General features: G+C 41.7%; 1 protein-coding gene across 1 annotated transcript in view; it reads left to right on the forward strand.

The window, feature by feature from the left end:
• Positions 1–26,301, forward strand: part of macrod1 (mono-ADP ribosylhydrolase 1) — a 219,377-nt gene that overhangs the window by 98,822 nt on the left and 94,254 nt on the right. Inside the window, exon 4 of the mRNA XM_060928074.1 lies at positions 15,768–15,797. Within this exon, the coding sequence (XP_060784057.1) occupies positions 15,768–15,797 (30 nt within the window). The remainder of the gene's footprint in view (positions 1–15,767; positions 15,798–26,301) is intronic.

Genomic DNA, 26,301 nt, shown 5'->3' on the forward strand with positions numbered 1-26,301 from the left:
TGTCAGCTTCGGAAAAGAAGCGAAGGAAAATAGCAAGTGATGCCCAAAGGCGACGGTCGATGGTGAATATCAGCACAGCAATCGACAAGTGGAAATCGTGTTCTGTCCGTCATTGCTGATAATCTGTGCCACGTCACACGTGACGTGGTACACAAGAAGGGGAACCTGCCGATGACATCACGTTTCACTACCGCGCGGAAATTAAAAGGGTAGGTGACTTTGGTCGCAAAATTAATATACTTGTCATTGTCAAAAAATTATGTTTGATATATCATTTTGAAGCTAAAAGATTTCTCTGTCTAGTCGTGTTGTCATAAAATATATTGTATTTTATGCCAAAGAATACATCCAATGGTGGAATGGCACTTTAACTCACAGCATTCCAAAAAGACCTCACTAAAACGCCCTCCACTCACTCATAGCCTTTTTGAAGGCACTTGTCGGGTCTAGAGTCTGTACAGCATCTAGAAGGAGCTCACTCTGAATGACTGAGAAAACAGTTGCAGTAAACGTAGGATATGTAAGGTGGAGTCGAATTGTAATGAAAGATTCAAAGATTTCAGTAAAGTTCAATTTATTCCCAAAACAAGCGTACTTTGTTTTTCTTGAAACAAGATGAACTGCATTTGATAAATGTCCAAAATGTACTTACTTGTTTAAAAAAACCCCACTTGTTTTATTTTCAAAGGTGCTCCAAATAAGACTTTTTCAAGACATTTTGTCTATACAAGATTTTCAAGATGGACTGTCTAAAAACTAGCCTTTCTAGCTAAATGAGGTTTTGGTTGTTGGGCAATTATGTCTTATAATAAGGGCGGCTAGATGTTTTGACTTGAAAATAGACAAATAAACTTCCTAAGATTTTTATTTTTTGCAGTGTATCTGTCCGTAATATAATCAACATATAATCAATATTAGTCCAGTGCTTCAACTGTCAGGCCTGTGGTTTGGCCAATCCAGATGTTGCTGTTTCCCAGATGAATGATTAAGCTGTGCAAGAGAAGACGAGAGTCCAAGAAGAGAGGAGAGTCAAGTGTTAGTGAATGCATATGTACTAAGTGGGAGGAAGTGACTATTAGGCCTGTATATGTGTGTGTAAGCCAAAGTGTTGGCAGGGTTCTGGAGTGTCAGACACTAAGGACATCTGTTACTATCCCCTAACACACTGTATCTCACTCGCTCACTGTGCTTCAACCACTCACCCCTGTGAAATGCTATTTTCGAAACACACGTTTCCACTCCACACACACACCTAGTAGTATGTAGCATTCTTCCCATTTTTTTGCTTTTCCATAAAAATAACTTCCATTAGCGTACATGACTAATTTTAACATGCATGATTTCATGAACATACACACCATTTCCAGTAGCATGTTCCTTAATGGGCGGCATGGTGGTGTAGTGGTTAGCGCTGTCGCCTCACAGCAAGAAGGTCCGGGTTCGAGCCCCGGGGCCGGCGAGGGCCTTTCTGTGCGGAGTTTGCATGTTCTCCCCGTGTCCGTGTGGGTTTCCTCCGGGTGCTCCGGTTTCCCCCACAGTCCAAAGACATGCAGGTTAGGTTAACTGGTGACTCTAAATTGAGCGTAGGTGTGAATGTGAGTGTGAATGGTTGTCTGTGTCTGTGTGTCAGCCCTGCGATGACCTGGCGACTTGTCCAGGGTGTACCCCGCCTTTCACCCATAGTCAGCTGGGATAGGCTCCAGCTTGCCTGCGACCCTGTAGAAGGATAAAGTGGCTAGAGATAATGAGATGAGATGAGATGTTCCTTAATGTACATATGATTTCTGTTTTTCCATTAACATACGCATACACAGGAATTCCAACAATGTACACACCATTTCCATGAGCATATAAAAGATTTCAATTAATGTCCACATAAGAGACAAGATTTCCATTAGGTCACAACCAGCCGTACGTGCTCCTACGGCCGGTCTACGTGCAAAAAACGCAAGAAACGCACGGAGGGCGCGCGTGTGACGTGCTGATTTTCGAGCCGCAGACCGGCCGCAGAGGTTCTTTGTCATGTCAAACAAACTCTACGGGCGCTTATGTTTTTTTCAGGTTGCAAGACAAACTTACGGCCAACGTGCGTCTTTCTCCACGAACAAAAAAAAAAAGCAGCGATTTGGGGAAACGCCAAAAATCGCGCGGCCAAAAAATCGTACGTCCGGTTGTGACCTAGGCTTTAGCGTACATGTAATTGACATTAACATTTCATATGACTTCCTAACACAAACATCGTCCCTATGATTACCTGAAATGCTTGATCACTTTATAACTACCTTCCTATTTTTTTCAGCTCGTTAAGCATTTGAGCTGAACTCGCTCAGTGCCTTGAGATGTTAGTGTTAAAAGTCGTCCTGAACATGCGTCTGACGAGCATTAGTATAGACTAAAAGCAGGAGAGAAGCGTGTAGGTGGTTGTGATATATTGCAGAAGAAGAGAGTGTGGATGCTCGGTGGAGAGGTGCGAGAGGAAGATGATGTAGAGAGAGTAAACCTAGAGCAAAGACCTGTCATCAACAATTTTTTTTTTTTTTAATCTATAACAACCCCCTCAAATCAGCGAGCATGCCCGTCATGTCACTGTTACTCTTTGAGCATTCTCGTCCCATCTGCTCGTTAAGCATGAGTAGTTTCGAGACATGATTTACCAAGTGTGTGAGACAGCACATCCGCTCTGACTTTTTTACAGCATGTTTTATATAAACCGCAATGAGTCTTATAGTGTGAGCACGGGTACAAGAAGTAGCAAGATCGGTGCACCACAACCTGTGTGGTGTTTTTTTTTTTTTTGGCACCAGCCAATGAGAATGAGAAGGAACTCTGTACAAGGTGGAAAAAGCCAAAATAACTCCTGGAGAAGCTCCTTGGTGTTCAGGTGGACCCAAGAGATGAAAAGGAGGCTGATAGAGTTTTGGCAAGAGTGTGAATGCTTATATAACAAGAAGCCATAAATCCCTCAATCCCTGGTCTGTATTTTTGGATATTTTCTTTTTTGTTTTCCCAAATGAGTGAATGAGCAACTGCAACATACAGCTCGTATTAGTACTTCGATATGGATTTTGGGATGAGGAGATGTTTGTTCAAGCCTTGACTGTGTGTGTGTGTGTGTGTGTGTGTGTGTGTGTGTGTGTGTGCGCGCACGCACTCATGTTCATCCCTGAAGGTTGCGGATGTAAAAGCAAAATTGATAAAATATCAAATCCACTAAAAAAAAAAAAGTTGATTTCGTAACTGCTTATACAGAAGACTAGGTGTTTAAATGAGCAACATTGCAAAAAATAAATAAATAAGTTGCATGTGAATATGGCAGTTGGGGAAATTTCAACTTGAAAGTCCAAAATACAGCGTGGAGTCGATGTAAATTGATTTTAGCCCACAGAGTGTGATTTTCAGTCAAGCCGGAAAATTACATTCTAGGATTTTGAAAAGAATGTAATTAACTGTCCATAGTACAATATATTGTAAGGCCTTGAGCACAGCGTCCTGGCTGAGGAAACTGAAACCTCAGGGTTCTCTGATAAAAACCCCGAATGCTCTTTAAGATCCATCATGGTAGCCGCTCATTCCGCACTAACACACCTTCACCAAGGCACGCTCACATTCTCAATTCTCTCTGTTCTTGTTCTCTTTCCACCACATCTTCAAACCACACTATATCATGTCATCTTCTTGAGGCTGGCGTTCTTGTTCGCTTTGCTCTTCTCTTCCTGTGTCACTCAGTCTCTTTTGATGTGAGCGCTTCCTGCCTTTTGCTCATTACCTTTCTCCTTTCTTTAAAACCCTACTTGCTGTCCGTCAACTGTGTGTGTGTGTGTGTGTGTGTGTGTGTGTGTGTGTGTGTGTGTGTGTGTGTGTGTGTGTTGTTGTTTTTGTTTTTTTGTTGTTGTTTGTTTTCATATACTACTGAGGACCGAATGTCCCCACAAGGATAGTAAAATCTGACAGTTTTGACCTTGTGGGGACATATGGTTGGTCCCCACATGGAAATTGCTGCTGTTGTGTTTTTTAAACAAAATTTAAAAGAAAATCAAAGAGGCAAAAAGTTTCCTTTTCATTACTGAGGTGAAGGTTAGGGTCAGGTTTAGGTGCAGGCACAGCATTAATTAAATGCAATGATAATTTTGTCCATGGAAGGTCCTCACAAGGATAGTGTGTGTGTGTGTGTGTGTGTGTGTGTGTGTGTGTGTGTGTGTGTGTGTTTGTTTATATACTACTGAGGACCAAATGTCCCCACAAGGATAGTAAAATCTGACAATTTCGACCTTGTGGGGACATGGATGGTCCCCACAAGGACATTTCTGCTGTTGTGAAACAAAAAATAAAAGAGGAAAAAAGTTTCCTTTTCATTACTGAGGTGAAGGTTAGGGTCAGGTTTAGGTGCAGGCACAGCATTAATTAAATGCAATGATAATTTTGTCCATGGAAGGTCCTCACAAGGATAGTGTGTGTGTGTGTGTGCGTGTGTGTGTGTTTATATACTACTGAGGACCAAATGTCTCCAGAAGGATAATAAAATCTGACAATTTTGACCTTGTGGGGACATTTGGATGGTCCCCAGAAGGAAATTGCTGCTGTTGTGTTTTTTTTTTTAAATAAAAATAAAGAGCCAAAAAGCTTTCTTTTCATTACTGAGGTTAGGTTTAGGTGCAGGCACAACATTAATTAACTGCAATAATAATTCTGTCAAAGGAAGGTCCTCACAAGGATAGTGAGACAAACATGTGTGTGTGTGTGTGTGTGTGTGTGTGTGTGTGTGTGTGTGGGCTTATTTTTCTATCTTTGTGGGGGCCAAATGTCCCTGCAAGAGTTGCTTATTTTTACAAAATCTGCATTTAAAAACTTAAGAGCCTGGGGTTACCTGAGGTGAAGGTTAGGGTTAAGTTTAGGCGTAGGATGGCATTCACTGTCTGCATTAATAGTTATGTCAGTGGAAGGTCCTTATAAAGACAGAAAGACAAACCTGTGTGTTTTACCAGAAACTAGGTAATATTAATACTGAGTGCTTTTTCTGTTTCTAAAAATTGTTGTTGCTTTCCCATCTGTTCACACACTCTTCCTGTTTCTTCCTCATCTCTTTATCCTGCTGTCTGTCTGTCTGTCTGTCTGTGTGCACTTTCTGTTCCCTCTCCTGTCTTTGCTTTTGTAATTGTAATGCAGATACACTCACTGTTCCTTTGATATGTTTTATTTGCCTTTATTTGATCTTTTTTCCCCACTGGGAAGTAAGAATCCGTGTTCAGGGCTTTTCTTCACTCCTAACCTCCTAACCTCGGTATTGAAGTTAATGTACTTTCTGTCTAAGGGGGATTGTAATGGATGTGAGTAAAACGTGTGTGGTGCATACATCTCGGTCTTCAATTTGATCATGTTGTTTCATCCCATTGGGTGTGTGTGTGTGTGTGTGCGCGTGCGTGCATGTATGAGAGCGCGAGAGCGCCATGGTTGCTCTGCCACCCTTCCCCTGGGTACAGCTGCACATACAGGGTTCTGGCAGATGGCAAATCTCTCTCCCTGGGGTATCGGGGACTAACCGCCTGCACTCATCTTCTCCCTCACTGTTTCCCTGCCTGTCCTTCCTCATGCATGTCTGATCTTTTCCTCTTCACTAGTAGTCTTTTCTTTGACAGACAGCACAGAGAGGCAGCACCGCTGGCAAATTATATCCTTTCTGTCTGTTTTTTTTTCCCCCATCATGTCTCCCCATCCCTGTTCTCTTTCTTTCTTTCCCTCCTTGCTTCCTTTCCTCCTTTTTTATTCATTCCCTCTTGTTTCACACTCTCTTCTTCTCCAGTTCTCTCTATCTTTCTCCCCCTTTCCCCTGTCTGTGTAATTAAATAAGTAAATAAGGTTTCAGTGTAAAACCTTTTGGGCTTTGACGTTGCCATGGTTACCTCTCCATCCACAGTGGTGTGTGTGTGTGTGTGTTTTGACGGTCTCTGAATTTGGCAATGTTTATCTTGCTGTTTGTGTTTTTATTTGCAGCTGTGTCGTCTTTCAGGTGTACAATGCTATAAAAAAGCCTTTTCGATTTTACTTATGACCTGGGTTTAACAACACTCGGTATAAAGGCATTGCCGACGGCTTCGTTTATTCACTATGTGTACGGATGTAATGAAATTCAAATGAGAGACATTTAATCAACTATCAAATTGCTCATTTGTGATGGAGCCGTGCAGCCTGGTAATAAAATGTTGCTTGCACACAGCCCTCCTCCAGCTCCAGGCGCTGCCTCATAGACCAACCTCCATCAGTCTCAGCACGGGTCTAGTAACGCCTGTTTACTGAGATTATACTAGTGGTCACGAGCCTGTTTGGGTAATTCCCCTGATTATGGATTTTGTCTCCTTGCTCTGATTAAGAAACCCCTAATCTTGGCGTAAACCATACTCTCGGTATTATGTTCAGAGTTAAGGTTCTAGCAGTTCATCAACCAGAGTGCATGATACCGAGTATGCTGTTAAAGAACTGAAGTCATTTTTAATCTTGCTTTATTTCTTCATTAACTTGTTATTCAATTACGTTTTTGGTTTTACTAACCTTATATCGTGACTCGTATTGGCAACTAATCGCAATAAAACATGATATTTATTGGCCTATTCGGTTTTTAGCCATGTCGAATTTAGTTCGTTCAGTCCACGGCAGGCGTCGCTTATCCGCGCGATCTTCACGAGACTTGTGCGAGACTTCGAAACGTCAAGTGTCAGCCAGGTGTCCGTGCCGCCAGTTTGAAACTGTTTTCCAAACGAAATATTGCACAAAAACGAGTTTAAATGACGATTACTTCCTACTTTTCTCAAACTTTCCTGATTGCTATCAAACCAAACATAACTTCCGGCTTGATTACGTCAGCATTTGAAAGAGGACGCGCGCGTCTTTTGACAATGTTGGCAGCATACCTGTCAACTTTGAGGTTTGAAAAAAAGGGATATTTCCCAGATTTTAACTCAAAATAAGGGAAAATTTCGGAAAGTCATACCCTTCACCAAAAGTGGGTGTGTAGTTGAATGGGGGTCAATTTCCTATCTAGTATTTGTGATTTCCTGTACTCTGGTGCATGTTGGTGATAGCCAAGACCCAAACTCAATATGCTTATGGTTTATAGAGTGCATTTGTGAATAAATTATACATTTATTTTTATTTGCTTTCAGTGGTACCAGTTATTTCCCAAATTAAGGGCTAAAATACGTATCTTATGTTAAAATAAGAAAGGTCATTATATAACCAGTCAATAAATTCAATTCCATTGCAATTTATTATGGTTTTACCATAGTCATGGCCTCGGAACGATAGATAGATAGATAGATAGATAGATAGATAGATAGATAGATAGATAGATAGATAGATAGATAGAGTGATAGAGTGATAGAGTGATAAAGAGTAATATAAGATATTAAACCAAGAGTGATTTCAAACGGGTAAGTTTCAGATAGAAAATAAAATGGACAATGAGTGGATAAAACAGTTAATACACCAATTAGTTTACACTAGGCTATTTGTGAGGTCTTAGCCAGGACATACTTAATGTAAACATGTGTAGCTTACCTTTGATTATTTGGGAGGCTTTCGTTTTCCCCATGGAAAATTTCTTTGCGATGGAAGAGTCTGGGAACATTCCGGCCACGCACTTGTTGAAATCATCAAAGAAAGAGAGGCTAATGTTTTTCTTAGCTATTAGCATCGCCATCTTGACCTCAGACCTAATCAGTGTTGCCAGATACTGCTGACGTTTTCCAGCCCAAAATATGTTCAAAACCCGCCAAAATGCACTTGAAACTGCCCAACTTGGGCGGGAAACCGCCCAATCTGGCAACACTGGACCTAATCACTTGTTCAGCCTCGCCTCCGGACGGAGTTCTGTAATTACTGATGCCTGAGAGGGCGGGGACGTGAATTCATGGCCCGACTTCCTGCTGTAAACTCCTGTCAGAGGCACGTCATGAATTCTGGACCTACCGACTTTTTTATATTGTGAAAATACGGGACTTTTATATAATGTGAAAATACGGGATATTTTCGGGAAAATAAAAAAACGGGAAGACAGCGTCAAAATAATGGAGTTACCGGGAAAAACGGGAGGGTTGACAGGTATGGTTGGCAGATGTCGGTCACTTTTTGATTTCCGCTGCACGTTTTACTTCCGTCCTACGATGTCTCACACCGGTCTCGACGAATCTCGTTTGCAGCCATTGCTTTGACATATGGACTGATATATTACGGAGCATATTTCAAACGCTCATAACTTGCTACAGCAGTGACAAAATAGCTCTCAAAAATGCATTCCGATATTTAATAAAATGAGAGAAATAGAATTTTGATGATAAAAAATTTGCCTTCAGTTCCGCTTTAAGAACTCTCACCATTTACCAAGCATTTATAACGTCTGATTCAAGTGAACTAGTGGCCCCACTATTATCTCTAAAATTGTTCTGATGATTATGGCAAATGGTAGTGTGATTAACTCATGGGCTGAATGAATGTAATGGTGTTTCCGTGTTTCTGCACAAAACACTCTGTGGAAAAACCTGAAAAGCCATTGGGTGTTGAATTTTCGTTTTACGAGTAAGAGAACAAGTCTGAACCTCTTCTTAGATTTGTTGATTATTGATCACTGGAATCAGGGATGTATCTAGGAATTCTTGGTCCGTTGAAACAATACTGACATGGGTTTCCTCCGGGTTCTTTGGTTTTCTCCCAAAAACAAACAGATAGGCGACTCTACTTTTTTCCCGTGATCGACTGGTGTACCATCCAAGATGTGTTCTCACCTTCTACCCAGTGTTCCCAGGATGTTCTGTATGTTATTAGCTCACATGGCCATAGGCCAGTGAGTTATTGCTATCACGCAGCATCTGTCGTCCATCCATCCATCCATCCATCCATCCATCCATCCATCCATCCACAATTCACAAAAATTGCTACTCCTCCCTGAGTTTTCAATGGATTTTGATTCTGATTGTTTTGCTTGGAAGATCTAATCAGTCTGCACAATAGTTACTCTCTGGTTTTGTGATTTCCTATTAACAAGTTGATTGGGCCAGTTAATGAATTTTGAGGAAAATCGCTACTCCTCCCGCAGTTTTGAATGGATTTTGATTCGGATTGTTTTGTTTGGAAGCTCTAATTGTTTTCACGAAGAACAACTTGGCTAATTATGAAAGAGCCTGGTTTCTCATGGTACGGCCGTGTGAGCTACTGCATCGCTGACGCTCTGGTTTAGCAACATGCGTCCAATCAGTCTTCATCTTGAGTAACCGCTTTATATAAGTTCATGCATAAGGATGCAGTTGCTTGGTTATACAAGTTCAGTAATCAGAAGCTTGTTAATTAAAGTCTCAGGACTTCCAGAGAGTCAGTATTGAACCCATGAACACTGTCCTTAACCTTCAACCTCTCAGGCCTTCGCTCCCAAAGCAGTAAAAGTAAATCCAGGATTCAGTTTGCTAGTCTGTATTGTATTGATCTTGTTCATTGATTCTAAATACAAAAGTGTACCGTTTAATCCTCCGTGAGCTACAGGCGGTGCACTGTATCCTTGCCCGAAGGTACTGCTCCGTATTGCTAAGCTCTCCTTTTAAAGGCTGCACACTCAGAGGAACAACTGAGATTTTTCTACACCCAAGGTGGCATTTACACAGAAAATGCCAACACGGCTTCACCAAACGATATGATGAGATTTTAGGGACGTGAGCACTACATTGCTAATTTAACACCAATCAGCAAGAGAGTGTACTGAAGAGCCCCAAAATATTCATAGATGTTCAAATATTCATGGCCTGCATGTAATCAAGCAAGGCAACCACTTTATATCGCTTGCATGTCAAACTGGTCAGTATGAGGATATATTAAAGCGGAACTGAAGGCAAATTTTTTTATCATCAAAATTCTGTTTCTCTCATTTTATTAAATATAGGAATTAGTGCTGTCAAGCGATTAAAATATTTAATCGTGATTAATGTCGCGACTGTTATAGTTAACTCGCGATTAATCGCAATTTAATCGCACATTTTTGTCACATGAAAAACCATTGTAATTCTCTTATCAGCATAAAAAAGTGAATGGGCTTGCTTTGTACCAATGTTTTTTTGTTTTTTTTTTTATTGCAGAGCATGACACGTCTTGTCACAGCCACTGACATCCATAACTTCCATATTAGATGAGAAAACCAAGGGATGAAAAATAAAGTGCATATCACTGTGAAAATAAAATGTTTTATTTTACTCTTCATTAGCTTCTTTTGAAGAGAAGTATTTGCCATAAAAGAAGAAAAAAACAGATAACAAAAATAAACACATTCATCATACGTTCAAAAACGTTCATCATAGCGTGGCACTGTATTCTCTAATTCTCACTGCTTATAACTCTACACCTCCCCGGTGGAGATGAGCTGGGAAACTGAAGACTGAAGGAACAGGATTGAAAAGTATTTTTCCAGTCTCACCTGTGAAAGGTAATCCCATGTGATCTCGTTTGGACGGTAAACCTGTTGGTACAGTTAAACGCAGCACATGAATGAGGCATCTTTATTCTCGGCTACTGTCTCGACGCTATGCCAGAGACGGTTGAAGGATCTCCACTTTGCCCCATCCAATATGGCGGCGAGGATGTTTCTATGTCTATGCCTTTCTCCATCACTCACACGTACTCTTATTGAAGCAGCGCGCGACAAGCCTCAACAGGAACTACGGGTGACTCGCAGGGCCAAATTAGAATTTGCGTTAACGGCACTATTTTTTTTAATCGCGTTAAATTGAGATCGCGTTAACGCGTTATTATCGCGTTAACTTTGACAGCACTAATAGGAATGCATTTCTGACAGCTATTTTGTCACTGCTATAGCAAGTTATGAGTGTTTTGAAATATGCTCTGTAATATACCAGTCCATGTCAAAGCAATGGCCGTAAACGAGATTCGCTGATGGTGCGTTCATGTGCTATGGGAATTATGGTAAATACCAAACGCCGACATGGAAAGCACACATGAACGCCCCCTCTTGTGGTATTTTCCACTGGGCAACTCGTAGAAAATTTTGATACACGAGTTGCTGAGATGAGATGAACTTTAACCTTTTCAACATGGCGGCGAGCGGTACAAGACTAGTTTATGAACCAAGAAAGAAGTGGTTTTCACCTACGGAAAGCTGACTCTCACCTTTTAAACGAGTCATGTTATGTATATTATTATAATATGTATATTATAGCCTAATACAAAATATTCTGTGGCTGTCCAAAGAACGCCAACAATGATCTAGATACTGGCTACTCTCATTGTGGCTACAGCCAAATTTCCAAAAACTGCGTGGCATTCAATGTGTTAAGAAAATCTCTACTTGTCATGATCAGGAAATATTCAGCATTATTTACTGATTTTGATAACTCATATTCCTGCTGCAGCTGATGAACAAGGCAATCTGTAATTGTTTTAGCCAAATAACAGGCCTGATTCTGAATCTGGTCCACCATCTTTAATTTGTCAACAACAACAAAAGCATGTGAACACAACACACTGGTAAATACCACTTCCCAACTGGAAAATATCATCTTCCCATAGCACATGAACGCAGCATGAGACCTGTGCGAGACATCGTAGGACGGAAGTAAAACATACAGCGGAAATCAAAGTGACCAACATCTGCCAACGTTGTCAAAAGACGCGCACGCCCTCTTTCAAACGCTGACGTAATCAAGCCGGAAGTTTTCCCTGTGTCCGAAATCGCTCCCTACTCACTATATAGTGGGGACGCCATTTTGTAGTGCTGTCCGAAACCTTAGTGAGGATTATGTGGGAAATGCGCTCAGTATAGCCTCGGTCACAACCGGCCGTACGTGCTCCTACGGCCGGTCTACGTGCAAAAAAAGCAAGAAACGCACGGAGGGCGCGCGTGTGACGTGCTGATTTTCGAGCCGCAGACCGGCCGCAGAGGTTCTTTGTCATGTCAAACAAACTCTACGGGCGCTTACGTTTTTTTCAGGTTGCAAGACAAACTTACGGCCAACGTGCGTCTTTCTCCATGAACAAAAAAAACAGCGATTTGGGGAAACGTCAAAAATCGCACGGCCAAAACATCGTACGTCCGGCTGTGACCTAGGTTTATAATATGTATTTATCACAAAAATACATGCATGTATTTATTATTTTGAAAACCCACCAACCGCCTGATCTGGCACGTTTTAATTGCGCGACAGTAATGACGTAAATACCAGCTTGACGGACTAGTCCTTATCCTGTCGTCTTTCCAACTCTTCTCTACTCCACATTGGTTCGAAGTCATACGGTATGGAATAATCTCCATCACCGATGAAGCTGGCAAATCTCGAAATTAATCTAAATTGGAATGATATGGCGATCTGGCCGCTGTGTACAGTAAACGGTTTTCAAAATGGCGGCGCTGACACTTCACGTTTGAAGTCTCGCACAAGTCTCATGAAGATCGTGCGGATAAGCGACGCCTGCCCTGGACCATATGAACTATGTTGAACATGGCTAAAAACCGAAAAGGCCGATAAGTGTAATATAATGTGCCAATACGAGTCACGATATAAGGTTACTAAAACCGAAAACGTAATTGAATAACACGTTAATTAAGAAATAAAGCAAGTTTAAAAATGACTTCAGTTCCGCTTTAAAGTATACTAAATGTCCAAGTTTTTCCCCTTATTACAAGGAAATGTGTTCAAATTCTTAGTTGTGGTAAACACATATTAGGTATATTGTTAAAAGTATGTAGACAGTTGACCAATCAGTCACACCCATATGTGCTTGTTGAACATCCCATTGTAGTTTTTCTCCCCATTTGCTGTTATAAAACACTTCTGGGAACTTGTTTCACTAGATTTTGGAACGTGGTCATGGCTGTTTAGCTATAAGAGCATTAGTGAGGTTGGCCGCTGATGATTGAGAAGGTCTAGCACACAGGCAGAGTTCCAGTTAGTTCCAGAGGTGTTCAGTGGGGGTTGAGGTCAGGGCTTTTCCACACCAGCCTTGTGTCTTCATGGGCCTTGGTTTGTGCACAGCGGCATCGTCATGCTGGAACATGCTTGGGCCTCTTGGTTCCAGTGAAGGGAAACTGTTATGCTACAGCATGCAAAGACGTCCCATACAATCGTGTGCTTCAAACTTTGTGGAAGAACAACACAATCATTAGGTGTCCACATACTTTTGATCATATAGTGGGATTAGTTATATATTTTTTTAACTAAAAATTTATAGCATTATGCAAGATTTCCAATCTCAGATTGAACAAATGTTATTCTGTATTGGTTACTCGAACCGCAAGTTGGCCTAGTGATTTTGCGTGTCCAGCTCTCAACCAGATCTACTCATGGTTGGGTCGTACCAAAGACCATCATAAAAATGGTACCTACGGCCATCTGGCGAGGCACGCTGCAATACAGATGTGAGTAGGGAGTCAAACTCTTGCAGTTACTAGAGGATCAGCCCCCACTATAACCCTAGCTATGTAACAGGCGAGTGGCCAAGGGCTACTGAAACTGAGCTCGGCGCCACCCGATGCGCCTTGTGGCATGGGAAGGACTTTTTGGTTGGTTACTCGGTTACGCTATACAGTGTTCTCCACTACCTGAAGTTATAGCTCAGTGGTAGTATTGAGCGGCTGTCGCCGGGGGGTTCGCGAGGGGGGTGTCCCCCCTCGCACCAGAAAATTTTGAAATAAGAAACCCCTCAGATGCCATTTCTTGGCATCTAAGTTGCATGTTATTTATTTCACAAGTAGCTGCTTTTGTGCAAAATCTTCTGACACTGGGAGCCGACTTTACATTTATTTTGTCACTCCGTTACTGAAATGTTTATTGAATATGCCTCGGTCACAACCGGCCGTACGTGCTCCTACAGCCGGTCTATGTGCAAAAAACGCAAGAAACGCACGGAGGGCGCGCGTGTGACGTGCTGATTTTCAAGCCGCAGACTGGCAGCAGAGGTTCTTTGTCATGTCAAACAAACTCTACGGGCGCTTTTTCAGGTTGCAAGACAAACTTACGGCCAACGTGCGTCTTTCTCCACGAACAAAAAAACCGCAGCGATTTGGGAAACGCCAAAAATCGCACGGCCAAAAGATCGTACGTCCGGTTGTGACCTAGGCTATAGAATATCTTTGTTTTTAGTTGAATTCTACACAAAATTACCTTTCATTTGATGTTCAGTATGTGTCTTTTCTTTCCACCATACTCTTGGAGGTCTGAGGCCCTGTCCACACGGCAATGGATTCAGGTGAATCTGATAAAATTGTTTATCGTTTCGGCCTGGCGTCCACACGGCACCGGCGTTTTGGGTGCCCCAAAACGATATTATTTGAGAACGGGTTCCAGAGTGGAAAAATCTGGCAACGGCGCCGTTGCGAAGTCGTCTGGATGAGTAGAACGGATTTGTTTACGATGACGTCACAACCACATGACTAGAACAAGCAGCACTCTCGCTGTTTTGTATGAACCACTGCATTGCATTCACTTTTGTATACAGCTTTTCTTTTAAATAAACAAGTAACTGAACCATTTCTTGAATTTCTTTTTTTTTTTTTTATTGGATAAGACTGCTTTTCAAAATGTTCACACACAATATAAAAAGTTATCTAAATTATATAAAAATGCTTTTTAAAATGTTCACACACACTAAGAAAATTAAGTTATATAAAACTATGCACACTAATAAAACTAATTTGTACACACAGAAGGCACGATTTCCTCGCGTAGTCGCAGCCATCTTCTTCTTGTTGTGTGTTTGTTCCTGAGTGCTTCACGCCGGGTAGAGGAAGGGGTTTATGCGCATGCGTGCTACTTCTTCTATTGTTCTGGTGTCTCCGATGGGACCGTCTTACAGCGCCCCTAGAGGTGTGGCATGTGTATTGCATCGTTTTCAGCAAGCGTTGCGTTGCCATATGTACCTGATATTTTACTGATCCGTTGCCAATATGGACGCGATGATATTTTAAATAAAATCTCGTTGTCGTGTGGATGTAGCCTGACACGCACTCCTCTGTCGCTGCACTACACATGCGTAGTGACAAGTGAGCGAGCAAGCGTTAAGGGCCTCTGTTGAATCTATTATAAAGTAAAGCGCATCAACGATCTGTGATCAGAGAATTACTTTGGTGTTTGTATTTGGTGTTTGCATTGGCGTGGTTTTTTTACTTTTCTTTGACGTAAACTTTTTTTTTTGACTGGGCGGCCAAAAATTAAGGCTCGGCGGCGCATTTACGAGTCGGCGGTAATAGCTCTTCTAGCCATTATGACTCAGCGGCCTGCCGAGTCATTAACGATAGAGAAGAACACTGCTATAGTATGTGTAAATATGAGTTTTCAGCGTGCTTTGTTTCTCACCCATACAAAACACTGACTTTTTTTTTTCCTTTTCCCCCCAACTAAAGCCTTATTAATTGGTCTGGATTCAAATTTGACCGCCCAAGCTTCTCTAGTTTATCAGCTGAATTGTGTAATACTTCTGTTTGCATAGTTGGGGAATTAGTACAGGCTTAAACGCCAAGTGTAACGTGAGCATTTTAGCAACAAACTGAAGCACTTCAACCCCAACAACGAGCAGTGATGCAGATTTCTGAATGTACTACTTAGCATTCCGGTCAGTTCGCCCAGCCTTATCTTAATCCATATGGGCTAGAACATCTCGTACATTTTTCTCTCCTTCATCTGGAGAGGAATCATATTGGTTACAGGTGTCGGGCTGGAAAGCCCAGTGTTTGTCATTCTGATAAGTTCTTCCCTGAACACTCTTCTGTTTTCTGTTTGACATTTCAGCCAACAAGACCCTGCTGGGCGGAGGAGGAGGTGAGTCTCTTTTCCTTCTGCTATTTTCAAAGCGGGAATGAGCGAAAGGGAAAAAAAGTCAAACACATAAGAGAATAAAGTGTTGGTTGAATTATGAGGAGAAAGTGCAACAGCAGGAGGAAACAAAAGTGAGAAAGAGGGAAGAGAGCTGGAGTGTAAGTGAGAAACCGAACTTGTGTGCGCTTGCTGCTGTGAGCCCAGTTTTTTGCACTTGTCTTAGACATTAGAGGTGTGTTTGCATGGAAAGAACACACTTTCTGAGGAGCAAAAGCGTGATTAAAGGCAGAATGTGACGCAGGAAAATCTCAACCAATGGCGCAACCTGTTGCCGTGTACACACTCGCACAATCACTTCCGCTCTCAAACACACAACTCGCACAACTCAAGACAAAACGGGAAACCCCAGACCAGTTACACATGTACATCTTTTCACGACTGAATGTGTGAATCAGCGATTGTGTACACATCAATGTGGGAGTCAGTGTCATTAAAGTAAAACGTAGTTATAAATCAGTGTTAGCTTGTTATTATTTTTTAATTATTAAATATTCAAATAATATTTCATTATTTAAATACCTAGTATATTCGAAACATGCGTAAACCCGCTTATTCGTGCAGTTATCCAATCAGCCAATCATGTGCCAGCAGCACAGTGCATAAAATTATGGTGCTGCAGGTCAAGAGCTTTAGGTTAATGTTCACATCAAATATCAGAATTCAAGAAAAAGTGTGATCTCTGTGACGTGGCATGGCATGTCTGTCGCTCACTCGGTGTTTTTTGGACCATTCTGCATAAACTCTAGAGCATGGGTGTCAAACTCTGGCCCGCGGGCCAAATTTGGCCCGCAGTGTAATTATATTTGGCCCTCGAGGCAATCCCAAATGACTACTCGTCGGATTTGTGTATACAGCGCATTCACCGCTAATACTACAAATCCCATAATGCTGTGCTGTTGTTTTGGCGCGTCAATTAGAGGTCTGCGCGGGTCGGATTTTTCAGTCCCGCTCCCGCCCGCGCCCGCATTGTGCAGTCCCGCTCCCGCAAAGAATTATGATTTTCAGTCCCGCTCCCGCCCGCGCCTGCCGTATTTTGTCCCGCTCCCGCCCGCAAATCCCGCATGATGCAGACGTTCGCGTTATTTCTCAGGAAAGTTCTTGTCTTGATACAGCGTGATGGTGCCCCACCCCCTACTTTGAGTGGATTTGAGCATAAATATCTACAGCTCACGTTCACGTTTGTTATTATTTACCTTGTTTCTGAATTCAGAATGTTGAAATGGCAACATGTAGACCTAATAATAATTATTTAAGTAGGCTAATCATTTAAGTATGCGCTCTCCCGTGGTGCGTAGAGCTCTGCTCTTCTGCCATGACCGGAGATCTCAAACACGGAAGAGGAAAGGAATCGGAAACGTACGAGAGATATTTATCTTCTCCTGGATCAGAATCAGAATTCTGATGACCAGCTCATCTAAGGTGTCATTGAGGCATCATGTTAGTTTGGGTCACTGGAGGCTGGGTGTGAACGGCGAGTCATTAGAGTGATCAAAGGATTGCCCGTTAGGGTGATGAATGGCAATCTGACTCTCTCTGCAAATTTAGGCATCTTAAAATGTTTTTATTAATGCCAAATAAAATATCCAGCACAAATTATATATGATGGACATAAATTAATAATTTATAAATTTTATTTTAAACACGTTTTTAGTTAGCAGGACTGCAGCTTATCACTGCTCCCTCCCGTGCCCGCATTGTGCACTCCCGCTCCCGCCCGCAATGAGCTTTCAAAATTTGTCCCGCGCCGCACTGCTTTGCGGCGGGTCCCACGGGACTCCCGCGGGAGTGCAGGGCTCTAGCGTCAATCAGGACAGGACCCAGAAACGCAGTAGGACGTCCAAAAGTTCAACAACAAACGGACAGTTGCCATAGCGACTTCACGCTACAACTTTCACCGTGCTACCCCTTCCCAAAAATGGCGAAAAGAAAGGCAGAAAACCGGAGCTTTCTGGACAGGTGGGAGGAAGAATATCTGTTTACTAGGGCTGTAACGATACACCCAACTCACGATTCGATTCGTATCGCGATTTTTGACCCACGATTCGATACGCCCACGATTTTTTTTTAAATGTTTTTTTAAAGTAGTAAATTTGACTTATTAACATTTACTTACTTACATTAACTATTTAATAACAAATAATTCAGACCACTGCAGAGAATGAGTAATATGTATGCAAAAATGAACAAATGTATATCCAAAGATTGTTTTATTTCTCAAAATAATACTGTTGAGCCGGAAGCTCTGTTTTTTTCGGTTCTGAAAAAGTCATTTTTCCAACTCGTGTAAATCCGTTAAGATTTTTTTGGGGGGGCTCTCTCACTGTCTCACTCTCATAGGGCCAATGATTTTCTGTGATCGCGGAAAACAGATGGAAATTACGGAATTTTTATAGTGAAACATTGCTCGCGTGTCAAAATGTAACTGCCGCAGAAGGCTTCCGCCCAAGCAGACATGCCTTCAGTGTTGCCAGATATTGCTAACGTTTTCCAACCCAAAATATGTTCAAAACCAGCCAAAAAGCACCTAAACCTGCCCAATCTGGCAACACTGCATGCCTTTCCGGTCAAGTGATTGTGATTGGCTTGTGGCACACCTAGCCAGCCAATGAGCTGCTTGTTTACAGATTCGCTCCCCGCCCGCGTCGCAACCAGAATGGCGACCGCTTAAAAGAAATGAATGCTCTGCCAGTGGCGAGTGTGGACGTTGCGTGACTCGCAGAAGATTGTCGCAGGTCGGCGAAAAAACGACTTACTAATAGATATAAAAAAATAAAAGTAATTTAAGTAAGTTTAAAATGTAATTTAAATAAAAAGGTAAAGTATTCATAAATTGAAGTTTGGAAGCGCCTCTGTTTTTGGGCTGAGGAGGAGTTTGAAAGGGTGTACTGCGATTCTGCCTTCTTGTATCGCGATACGGATCGTGGCTCTGCGTATCGCAATTTCAATACGCATATCGTTACAGCCCTACTGTTTACATATGTAAAAGACAGACCTGTTTGTCTTGTTTGTGGAGTCAACGTGGCTATAACTAAGGAGTACAACATTAGACGACACTATGAAACGAAACACCATGACAAGTACAAGGACCTGGACATGACTCAAAGGAGACAGAAAGTAGAGGAGATGAAAAGAAGTTTGGTTTCACAACAGAATATGTTCAAAAAAGCCACATCACAAAGTGAGGCTGCTGTAAAGGCTAGTTATATTGTGGCAGCAGAGATCGCAAAATCAGTTGTTTTATTTTTAAAATTATTAGCCTGTGGAAAAAGTTTATTTTGATATTTAAATCAGAAGTCTGCAAATAGAAAAGAGGCATACGATTTTTATTTAAATTTCATTTAATAAATTAATGCCATTGATGTGTTTTGTTTTGTTTTTTTTTAAAATTTGAAATTCGATTTAGCATGTCTGCACTATTGTTATATATTGTATAGTAATAAGCGTTGCTTGTTTCATATTCAATGTTGAAGCAAAACTTGTTTGGGTCCATATTAAAAGGTTCATTTGTTCAATGTTGGCCCGTGACTTTGTTCAAGTTTTAAATTTTGGCCCACTGTGTATTTGAGTTTGACACCCCTGCTCTAGAGACTGCCATGGTTAGTCACTGAGATAATACGGAGTTTTTTTCCCCCATTCTGGTGTTTGATGTGAACATTAACTGATCTTAGTACTGTATAAATACGGAGGTGACTATAGGAAATTGCACGCGCTGATTGGTCGTGAGATTTGGACTATTTCTCAATAATCACCTCGAGCGAGTCGGCAAAATGGCAGCCAATCACTTTGTCACCGTAAGTGAGGAAGAATTACAAATTATGAAAGAAAACGCTGTTCCTAAAAGCAATAAAGATGCTATGAAGTTTGACTTTCAAAGGTAAGGTGGACTTGTGATTTTATTTTATCTGTTTCAAAATAAAGTATTTTATGTGAGTCGGTGTAGATAAGCGACACGTTTGCATGCCGCTTTTGAAGCTTGAAATAAATGATTTTTTCAAGTACATTTTAAAAAAAATAATCATTTTTGTGTATTAATACTCAACAATTATCTGCCTCCGGCTCAGTGAATATCGGTGAATAATAACCTCGACTTTGTCTCAAGGCCATTATTAAAAAATGTTCTGTTTCCGGTCCACCGGCCGGGTGAGTGCCGTTTGTGCGGTTGAAATTTTTTTTTTAATGCCGATTTTTCGACATTTTTTTCGGGTTCGTAAATCTAAAATCGAACTTGACATTTCCGCATTCCCAGGGCTTTCCACTAAGGCTCATACTAGCCAGCCATGACAAATAAGTAGCCGGGCGGGGGGGAGTAAACACAAAATAAACTCCTGTGCACGCAGTTCCCAGGATTAAATGTATTTTCCACAGACCATTTATTTATTCACTTTACTCAAATACAAAGTAAAATGGCAGTAAATCTTCTTTCTTTTCTTGCGTATTGCATCATGAGGCGTTCCTGGCTTGTAAATCTCTTATTTTCGGTGCATGACACATTCACGCAGCTGAGCATGCTATGAATTAACAACGACAACGGTCTGCAGCAGGGCGACACAATTACACACTCAGCCAACATTTCTCCATTTGTGTATGAAAATACACTCCAACGACTCAGTTTGGTTTCATTTACAACCAACGGTGTCTTTTGATGCCAGCACGTAATTGAACGAGAGAAGACTAGTTTACCGGAGACAAAATAAGCGTCATCTCTGCTTCTGTTCCCTCCGACAGCCCCGACACACTACTGCCTCCGCCGAGCGCGCGCGCACACACACACACCACATGTCGGGGCCGCGGATGAGTTACTCTCCCTTGATCAACGAAGTCGGCGGGGAATTTGTGGTTATTATCGGTACAAACAGCGTGAATCACAACTTAAATGAGTGCGGTTCAGTTTGACATTATTTTCAGTCCGTTAGATAAACATTTAATTTTATTAAAATCGAAAATTAATATTTAGAGCCTGTGGGCTACAAAAATAAGTCATTAAAGTAGCCGGCTGGACTTAATTGTGTAGTTGCTTGTGGAAAGCCCTGCATTCCGCGCAGAATATAGAACTGAATCAGCTCTGCGCATGCGCCGTGCGGCACAAAAAAACGGCAGCCACCATGAAGGAAGGAGATCCGGAGTTTTCAAACATTTGCTTAAGTGTGAAATCGCAAAATGGTATTCTAGCGAACAACAAAATAGTAAAGATTCAGAAAAACAAATCATTCAGTGATCATTTTAATAGTGTAATTTCATCCGAACTAGGCCTAACGCTCGATTTACTGTAGAACTACAAAAAGTCCGTGTGTGGGACATTTTAAGTACCTTTGTAAAAGTTTTGCAAATGTTGCAGTCAGCATTTAAAATGCTAACTTAAAGTTTTTCTACAAGTTTCAGTTGATTAAACCGTCATATTTTATTAAATGTGTCTGCTTTTGTAATAAAGTACTGAAAGAAAAAGGAAACACAGCGTTGCGATTTCTTATCCATCCATCCATATATATATATATATATATATATATATATATATACACAAATCCCTCCCTCCCGACTGAAAATTTTTTTTTGCTCACCCGGTGGACAGGAAACAGATTTTTTTTTAAGGCTGGCCCAATTATTATGCACCAGTATTCACCTCACCTTCGGTGAATAATTATTAGCTATTGTGCTGTATCTGCATGATTTTCTACACTGTAGTGCTGCCACATGATTGCATAAATGAGCAGGTGTTCCTATTAAAGTGGACAGTGTGCATAAGTATATATTCATGATTTAATTTAATAAATAATTTTTAAATAGTAAATCTCTTTGTCCCCTTGGTTTTTCCCTGGCATTGAAAACACACACGAATGCTGTTTTTGTGTAAGACAGTTAAAATTCACAATATGATCACACTGAATTTATTCTCGTCCTGCCAGCCATCAGGTCGTGTCCTGTCATGTTGCACAGAAAAAAATAAAAACAGAAATCAACTCATGGCTGCTAATTTTTATGTCGCAGGTTTGCAAAGCAGCATTTCCAGTATCTATTTACTTTACTCGTTGTTCATTATTGGCTCAGCCTTTGGCTGAAGCCTATAGAGGCACCAGTCCGTATGTGCATGTTTAACCGAGTTTGAGTGCGTTTAAGAATGTAATTGGCGTGCCAGCCTCAGGTAGCGATTCCACCGTTGTGATGTGGTGCCACCGCGTACTGACTATGTAAGCACTACATTACATAACCGCATTTCACAATGTAATCCTCTGTGGCTGAGCAATCGAGAGCTCTGTCCAGGAACGGAGCAGATTTTGCAACGTCAGTTCAAATCCTGGCGTCGCCGTATTTCAGCGCGGGCTATTTTTCTTTTTTTCTATTTATATGCAACGAACAGGTCTGAAGATAATTATGTACCCAGGTTCATGACATACCCCAGCTTCTATCTGCCAATCATAAAAAGGCTGAGCTCAGACCTGCACAGGTCTCTATAGTTATTTCTGGTACGACTGTTTTAGTACTTGAGACCGGTCTCAAGACCACTTTTTGAAGGTCTCGGTCTCGTCTCGGAATCGACCACGTTTTTACTCGGTCTTGTCTCGATCTCGGACATAGAGGATTTTATACAAATATGACGCATATTATTGCCTCGCCCGCTACGGAGTAAGCAGGGTGAGGTATTGTTTTCAGTCAGGTTTCTTTGTTTGTTTTTTCTTTGTTTTTATGTTAGCAACATTACGGGAAAACGGCTGGACCAATCTTCATGAAACTTTTTAAGGATAGATGGGCATTGGTCTCAAATCGAACCTCCAACATTTTGAGGGTCATCCGGTCAAGGTCACGGTGACCAAAAAGATGGAAAAAAAAAAAAGCTCTGAGCTCAGACTGCAGCAGCGCTGTCTCGGAAAGACTCCTCCCGCAAACACGCCGATTGGATCACTACTGCCTCATTTGCATACACTGTGCTGTCATTGGATGGTTTCTTGGTTCGTTTACATACGCAAAGAATGGGATTTTGGCCACGCCTACTTTTAAGCCCCATTGATGAGGCCATCCTTAAAAAAAAATCCGTTTCCTGTCCACCGGGTGAGCAAAAAATCTTTCAGGCGGGAGGGAGGGATTTTTTTTATGTATATATATATATATATATATATATATATATATATATATATGGATGGATAAGAAATCGCAATGCTGTTTTCTTTTTCTTTCAGTACTTTTTTATTACAAAAGCAGACACATTTTAATAAAATATGACAGTTTAATCAACTGAAACTTGTACAAAAACTTTAAGTTAGCATTTTAAATGCTGACTGCAACATTTGCAAAACTTTTACAAAGGTACTTAAAATGTCCGACACACGGACTTTTTGTAGTTCTACAGTAAATCGAGCGTTAGGCCTAGTTCGGATGAAATTACACTATTAAAATGATCACTGAATGATTTGTTTTTCTGAATCTTTACTATTTTGTTGTTCGCTAGAATACCATTTTGCGATTTCACACTTAAGCAAATGTTTGAAAACTCCGGATCTCCTTCCTTCATGGTGGCTGCCATTTTTTTGTGCCGCACGGCGCATGCGCAGAGCTGATTCAGTTCTATATTCTGCGCGGAATGCAGGGCTTTCCACAAGCGCCGGCTGCCGGCCATACAGCCGACTACACAATTAAGTCCAGCCGGCTACTTTAATGACTATTATTTTTGTAGCCCACAGGCTCTAAATATTAATTTTTGATTTTAATAAAATTAAATGTTTATCTAACGGACTGTACCGATAATAACCACAAATTCCCCGCCGACTTCGTTGATCAAGGGAGAGTAACTCATCCGCGGCCCCGACATGCGGTGTGTGCGCGCGCGCACTTGGCGGAGGCAGTAGTGTGTCGGAGGGAACAGAAGCAGAGATGGCGCTTATTTTGTCTCCGGTAAACCAGTCTTCTCTCATTCAATTACGTGCTGGCATCAAAAGACACTGTTGGTTGTAAATGAAACCAAACTGAGTGGTTGGAGTGTATTTTCATACACAAATGGAGAAATGTTGGCTGAGTGTGTAATTGTGTAGCCCCGCTGCAGACCGTTGTCGTTGTTAATTCATAGCATGCTCAGCTGCGTGAATGTGTCATGCACCGAAAATAAGAGATTTACAAGCCAGGAACGCCTCATGATGCAATACGCAAGAAAAGAAAGAAGATTTACTGCCATTTTACTTTGTATTTGAGTAAAGTGAATAAATAAATGGTCTGTGGAAAATACATTTAATCCTGGGAACTGCGTGCACAGGAGTTTGTGTTTACTCCCCCCCGGCTACTTATTTGTCATGGCTGGCTAGTATGAGCCTTAGTGGAAAGCCCTGGGAATGCGGAAATGTCAAGTTCGATTTTAGATTTACGAACCTGAAAAAAATGTCGAAAAATCGGCATTAAAAAAAAAAAATTTCAACCGCACAAACGGCACTCACCCGGCCGGTGGACCGGAAACAGAACATTTTTTAATAATGGCCTAACTTCCCTGCTCTGTTGATTTTTTTATTTATTTATTTATTTATTTATTATTATTATTATTATTATTATTATTACCTCGCCCGCTACGGACTAGACTAAAGAAATCGCTTTCGGACATGTTTATGCTTATTCCAGAGGGAAAGTGCGTTCCACTGAGCTCTAGCGCCGGGCCATTTCCGGGAAATAAGAGTTTCGGTTACGGCGAAAGCGTGTGTGTATGTCAGCCTCGGTTCGGAGGTTTCAGTTTCGAAAACTGTAAGAGGTAAGAGTAGAATAATATAAAGTACAGACACTTGGTATATTTTACTTCTGTGATTTTTAAATTGTTCATTTTTGGATAACACTTCATTTTTGTGGCTGCTGCCTCATAGAGTAAATATATACGCTATATTTACTGTATGGACATGGGATCAGAAAACAGTTTTATCTATAAGCAGTAGCCACATGGACCCATAGGGTGCCTATTTTTTTTTTTTTTCGCGATATCTTCCTTCATATTCATCATAAGTGCTACTGGGTGAGGGCCCGGTAGTACTTGTTACCTTTCCCGGGACGGAGTCCACCAGGGGGCGAGGTATTGTTTTCGGTGGGGTTTCTTTGTTTGTATGTTTGTTTCTTTGTTAGCAACATTACGGGAAAACGGCTGGACCAATCTTCATGACACTTTCAGGATAGATGGGCATTGGGCTTAAATAGAACCTCCAAATTTTGAGGATCATCCGGTCAAGGTCACCAAAAAGGTCAAAAATCATAGTTATTACAGATTTACTACATAATTACTGTATATGTAAGGAAATCTTAGCTCCTCTGAAGAGCTCTCTAGTCGCACTTGAAAGCAATCAAGCAAACGAACAAACAAACAAAACCCAAGTGTTGCCAGGCAAAACAAACCTCACCTGGTAGCACTTTTTTTTAAGTGCTACCGGGCGGGGTTTGTTTTGCCTGGCAACACTTGGTTTTTTTTTTTTGTTTGTTTGTTTGTTTTTTGCTTGATTGTTTTTAAGTTTCCCCCACAGTCCAAAGACATGCGGTTAGGTTAACATGGAGCGGCCTGAGGTTGGGCTGAAGTAGCCTGGGCCCGCCCATCCTAAGTGTGACGCAACACGGGGGGCTGTTGCGAGCTTAGTCTGGCCAGGCAAGCTATCTCCAGCTCTTCCAAGCTCCCGAAAAATCGGGAGCCAATCAACTTTGAGCATCTCCAACGGCCCTGGGTAGAGGCGTGTTCAAGGCAGTGACGTAGTAGAACTGCGACCGGAAGCCATAGATTGTTTACAGAATCTATGCCGGAAGCGCTTCATTCACTAGAAACATTACGAACATGGAGCAGCGGCAAGCCTTTAACACAGCGGTAGATGCTGTATTGAAAGCATTCAACGGGAAGTTCTCATTGAAAACGGAGCAAAGAGCAGCCCTGGAGGTATTCATTGAAAGGAAGGACGTTTTCGCCTTGCTCCCGACCGGCTTCGGTAAGAGTTTAATCTACCAGTTAGCCCCGCTGGTAGCCAAATCAATGGGGCTCAGCGAGAATCCTATCGTTGTGGTCGTCTCGCCTTTGATCGCGCTATTATCGTCCTTCCTCTTCCTCTTCAGCTCCTCCTTCTTCTTCCTGTTACTCAAGCAGTTTCCGTCGCGTCACATACGTCAGAGGAAAGAGTGATGTGATTGGTTTAAGCTTCGTCACAGCCTTTTCTGGCTTCGACCAGTAGCAAACTGAGGCATTTCAGGGAGGCGGGTCAACCACGCGCTTTGGGAAACTGTTGGGCTTAATATCTTTGCCAGACCAATGCTCGCAGAGCTTTGAAGTTGCGTTAGCCAGACTAGGGCTGAAGTGCCCTTGAGCGAGGCACCTAACCCACAACTGCTTCCCGGGTGCTGTAGCATAGCTGCCCACTGCTCTGGGTATGCGTGTGTGCTCATTGCCCACTTGTGTGTGTGTGTTCACTGCTTCAGATGGGTTAAATGCAGAGGATGAATTTCAATGTACCTGAGT

Source organism: Neoarius graeffei, chromosome 8 (genome assembly GCF_027579695.1).
Source record: "Neoarius graeffei isolate fNeoGra1 chromosome 8, fNeoGra1.pri, whole genome shotgun sequence".
Classification (NCBI taxonomy): domain Eukaryota; kingdom Metazoa; phylum Chordata; class Actinopteri; order Siluriformes; family Ariidae; genus Neoarius; species Neoarius graeffei.